Raw genomic sequence first — 5,217 nt, 5'->3', positions numbered from 1 at the left:
AGAAACAGATTGTCCACAGGTCCCATTGCCAACTGTGGGCGCGCTTTACCCCGATGCCCTGCGTGGTAACAAATGCTCCTTTGGTTCGAAAGCACTTTGAGCCATTGTGAGGCTGTGAAAGGTGCTATGGGAATGCAAGTTCTCTCTCTCTCAGAGAATCAAGAGAAACCATTGGGTGTCTACTTTTGCCAATACAAGCAAACTTTGCCACGACACGTGTACTGAGGTGACTGTTTTTATTAAATTTCATTGGAAGCCAGACTAGCAGCTGTGATTTTCAACAAACAACAGTACAACACATCTCCTTGCACTTTTATTACAGGATTAGTGTGAAAGAGCGCTGGCTGTGGCCATCTGACCATGTGCACAAACAAAGGCTAAAACCATGAATGTGCTTCATCACAAAGAGCATTGCTGGCGAGGGGTCTGAGGATAGAGGAGAGGGAGGGAGCTCTGCTATTACTGGAAAGGGGTGTGCGGACAGAGAGGGGAGAGGGAGAGAGAGGGGGGGGAGAGAGAGAGGGAGCTCTACTATTACTGGAAAGGGGTGTGCGCACAGAGAGGGGGAGAGGGAGAGAGAGGAAGAGAGAGAGAGAGGGAGACCTGCTATTACTGGAAAGGGGTGGGAGGACAGAGAGAGGGAGAGAGAGTCAGGGAGCTCTGCTATTCCTGGAAAGGGGTGTGAGGACAGGGAGGGGGAAAGGGAGAGAGAAGGAGAGGGAGAGACAGGGATCTCTGCTATTCCTGGAAAGGGGTGTGAGGGCAGAGAGAGGGAGAGGGGGAGAAGTAGTTCAGCTATTCCTGGAAAGGGGTGACAGGACAGAGGGAGAGAGAGAGGGAGAGAGACAGGGAGCTCTGCTATTACTGGAAAGGGGTGTGAGGACAGAGAGGGGAGAGGGAGAGAGAGGGGGAGAGAGAGAGAGGGAGCTCTACTATTACTGGAAAGGGGTGTGAGGACAGAGAGGGGGAGAGGGAGAGAGAGGGAGAGGGAGAGGGAGGGAGCTCTGCTATTACTGGAGAGGGGTGTGAGGGCAGAGAGAGGGAGAGGGGGAGAAGTAGTTCAGCTATTCCTGGAAAGGGGTGTCAGGACAGAGGGAGAGAGAAAGGGAGAGAGACAGGGTGCTCTGCTATTACTGGAGAGGGGTCTGAGGAGAGAGAGAGGGTGAAGGAGCTCCTGGAAAGGGGTCTGAGGACAGAGGGAGAGAGAGGGGACAAAGAGAGAGGGAGAGAGAGCGAGACAGGGAGGACAGAGAGAGAGAGAGAGACAGGGGACAGAGAGAGAGAGAGAGAGAGGGGGGACAGAGAGAGGGAGAGAGATTGAGGGGGAGGGAGGGAGAGCTCGCTCAGCTATTCCTGGTAACGGGTCTGAGGACAGAGGGAGAGAGAGGGGACAAGAGAGAGGGAGAGAGAGCGCGAGACAGGGAGGACAGAGAGAGAGACAGGGGACAGGGAGAGGGAGAGAGATTGAGGGAGAGAGAGCTCAGCTATTCCTGGAAAGGGGTGTGAGGACAGAAGGAGGGAGGGAGAGAGAGAGAGGGAGGAAGGGAGGGAGAAGCTCAGCTGTTGCCGAGAACCGGTTCCTCTCGCAGCCCCGCACATAAAGGAGCTGACACATGCAGTCAGTCAAATCACCCGGACCTCGACACCCAGACTCAACAATAGAGACCGCTCCTCGCTACACTCTTGTAATGCTGCAGATTAACAGAGGGGTTGGCAAACGTTGTTTTAATAAGCGCTCAAAATAATTGTCCCGGCGCATGGGTGGTTAGATAGTTGTCTAATTGGGCAGATGTCACCCCTCTAATAACACCAACTGGGTGGGACCTGGCCAGAGAGAGAGAGTGAAAGGAGCGCTCCATTGCAGTGCTGGTTGACACATTCATCAGACTGGTACCGGCTACATGTTTATAATTACAGCCCCACCCCCAGTCTGAGAATCTTTTGTTTTACTTGACAGGAGGCGAGGGAGGCATCTTGGCCGGTGGAGTAACATTCTGGGTGAAGAGAAACATTCTGGGGAAGAGATATCAGATGAGAGGATTTGGAGTAGTTTTAATTCCACCCACACAATGACTCCTTTAAATGCAATCTCAGGGGAGGTTTAAAATTGGAGAAGTTGGTGTGTTTTCTCTCTCCCTCTCGGTGTCTGTGACCAGCGTGTGTTCTCTTTTGCAGTCTGTCACCTCCCTGCAAGTTTGTGGTGGTTGGCTCCAAGCTCCTTTATAAAACCGCCTTTATCTTCCCGGGTACTAAGTACAATCCGACAAGTAGCAGCTCTACAACATCCGCTCTGCATGATCACGCTCCCCTCCACCCACCTTAATCGCCAGGTTCTGTATTTCCTTTTTGGGAGCGGGGAAGGAGGAATTCACCCCGGAGAGGACCTCGGGTACAAAGGGAGGAACTGAGGGAATCGTCTTCGCGAAGATCTGGAATTCTTCAGGAGCCAGGGACTTGCGATGCAAACTTCCGATTGGTAACATTGACAAGGCGAACCACCCCACCCACAAGCCCCTGACTGCCTCCTCTCCACAGTACCGAACTGCTGCTCGTCCTTGCGGACTGACACAAGATGAATTCTACTTTCTTCAACCAGACGGTGGTAGAGGAAGGTTTCTATCCCAGTAAGGGGCCGGCTGGCCTGGGGACAGTTATTGGATGTTGTAACCAGAGCTCAGTGACCACCGATGGCTCCCTGAATTTGAACCAGGAGGAGCAGAAACTGTTCATCATGCGAGTGGTGCAGATTGCTGTGCTCTGCGTCCTCTCCCTGACTGTCATCTTCGGCATATTCTTCCTGGGCTGCAATTTAATGATCAAATCGGAGAGTATGATCAACTTCCTGGTGAAGGACAGGAGACCCTCCAAGGATGTGGAGGCTGTGATCGTTGGCTTGTATTAATTAGCAAGGGACCTTCACCTCACCTTTTTTTTCCCTCTTCCTTTTTGTAAAGCCAGTGGGGTTCTCCTCCTGCTTGACCCGCCCCAGGCCAGGGAGAGAGAGGGGTTCCCGGGACGGTGAGGTGGTGCAATTGAAGCACGGATCGGGAAGAGTTTGAGGAAAGTGGGATTGCACGCGAGTTAAAACTATGTTTGATTGAAAACTGCTGGAATTTGCAAAAGAAAATGGAAAGTCTTTTGTGCCCTTCCTGGGTAGGGGCAAGGGATTGTGTTGCATGCGGAACCGAACCCGTTTGAATAATAATTACAAATTGCATGAAAATTTCACACGTAAATGAAGAAGGTGTTGAAGAGAGAGAGAGAGAGAGGAAACGGGAATCTTGCACTTGGGATCTTAACGAGAATATTGCATGTGTTTTTGAATCGTTCTTAAAACAATCGACATGTACATGAAACTGCCTCCGAACAAAAAAAAGAAACATTTTGTAAGATATTTTCTTGAGGACGAGTTTTTAATCGCATGGATGTTTTTATTTCTCTGTCTCTGGCGAGTTGGTGCCTGCTTAAGTCTCTCTCCCCCACCCAATCTGTTGTCAGTGTCTGGTTTAGATTTGCAGCATGGTTTACAATGTTTCCCCAGAGAGCCGCTTATTTTATTTTTCACCAGGGTGTGTGTGCGACTCCGTTACTCCAACGCGACTTTTAAAAGTTTCTTGTTTTTAAAACTGTAAATGCAAAAACAAAAAGATTGATAAAAATGTTGCAAAAAAAAAAATGTTTTTCGTGCGTGGCTTGATATTCTTGCTCCCTTCTTTATTGATGGGGAGTTGCTCACATCTGGAGTACAGTGGCATTGTAGTGATACATTCAAATTCCGTCTGGCAGAGGTAGGGGGTAATCTTCAAAAGGTCAGAGAGAGTTAGAGTGTTAACTGGCTCAGCTCCTGTCTTCGAGCTCCCCTGGCTGCACTTAGGCTCGGCTGGTTCCAGAAAAAAGTTGATAAATAACGTGTCTCTGGTATAAACAAAAAACAACAGTGTTTTGTGTTTCAGGATTTTTCACACTAACGCTCTCTGCGCAGCTTATATTGGAACATCCATTGCTGTACAAGTGCTGGGACTAACTTTATTTTACAAGTCTTCGCTTCAAGCAAGTTTGCAACACATTCTGAAATCGGTCAGGGGTTTATCGAATTGGTTTACTGTTAACATAAGTGGCAGGAAAGCCATGTGGCGGAATGTCTTGAGATCTCATAGAGTTTTACAGGACAGCAAAAGGTCCTTTCGGCCCATCGTATCTGCTTATTCCATCAAGCACCTATCAATTCCAATCCTATTTTCCTGCACTTGGTCCGTGTCTTTGCACGCTATGGTGTTGCAAGTGCTCATCCGAATGCTTCTTAAATGTGAGGATTCCCGTCTTCACCACTCTTTCAGACAGTGAGTTCCAGATTCCCACCACCCTCTGGGTGAAAAAACGTTTCCTCAAATCTCTTGTAAATCTCCTGCCTCTTATCTTAAATCTATGCTCCCTGCTTATCGACCCCTAGGCTCAGGGGAAATGTTGCTTTCTATCAGATACATTACTTATGTCCCTCATCTAGAACATACAGTGCAGAAGGAGGCCATTCGGCCCATCGAGTCTGCACCGACCCACTTAAAGCCCTCACTTCCACCCTACCCCGGTAACCCAATAACCCCTCCTAACCTTTTTTGACATGAAGGGCAATTTAGCACGTCCAATCCACCTAACCTGCCTGTCTGGACTGTGGAGGAAACTGGAGCACCCGGAGGAAACCCACACAAACACAGGGAGAATGTGCAGACTCCGCACAGTGACCCAGCAGGGAATCAAACCTGGGACCATGGTGCTGTGAAGCCACAGTGCTAACCACTGTGCTACCGTGCTCCACTCCGACAATGACCACCACCCTAAAAAATTGTTTTCCCAGTTTAAGAAATTTCGGCAGCTCTAGACACACAATAACTCCGAGACGTTTTAAACTGCCTTACCAACATGGTATATATTTAAATTTAGAGTACCCAATTCATTTTTCCAATTAAGGGGCAATTTAGCATGGCCAATCCACCTACCCTGCACATCTTTGGGTTGTGGGGGCGAAACCTATGCAAACAAACAGAATGTGCAAACTGCACACGGACAGTGACCCAGAGCCGGGATCGAACCTGGGACCTCGGCACCGTGAGGCTGCAATGCTACCCACAGTGCCACCGTGCTGCCCTTCCAGCATGATATATTGATGCATTTCAGATATCCGTCTCCCATTCCAACTTCTGTCAATCGTAAAAATGAAAA

General features: G+C 49.2%; 1 protein-coding gene across 1 annotated transcript; it reads left to right on the top strand.

The window, feature by feature from the left end:
• Positions 1-1,664: 1,664 nt before the first annotated feature.
• Positions 1,665-3,680, top strand: LOC119954432 (reprimo-like protein). Its single transcript, XM_038779641.1, has one exon. It carries the CDS (start codon positions 2,573-2,575, stop codon positions 2,900-2,902), a length of 330 nt encoding a protein of 109 aa, XP_038635569.1. The 5' UTR covers positions 1,665-2,572; the 3' UTR covers positions 2,903-3,680.
• Positions 3,681-5,217: the final 1,537 nt, after the last annotated feature.

The sequence above is a fragment of the Scyliorhinus canicula genome, chromosome 19, assembly GCF_902713615.1.
Source record: "Scyliorhinus canicula chromosome 19, sScyCan1.1, whole genome shotgun sequence".
NCBI lineage: Eukaryota > Metazoa > Chordata > Chondrichthyes > Carcharhiniformes > Scyliorhinidae > Scyliorhinus > Scyliorhinus canicula.
This window is presented reverse-complemented; position numbering and strand designations above follow the sequence as displayed.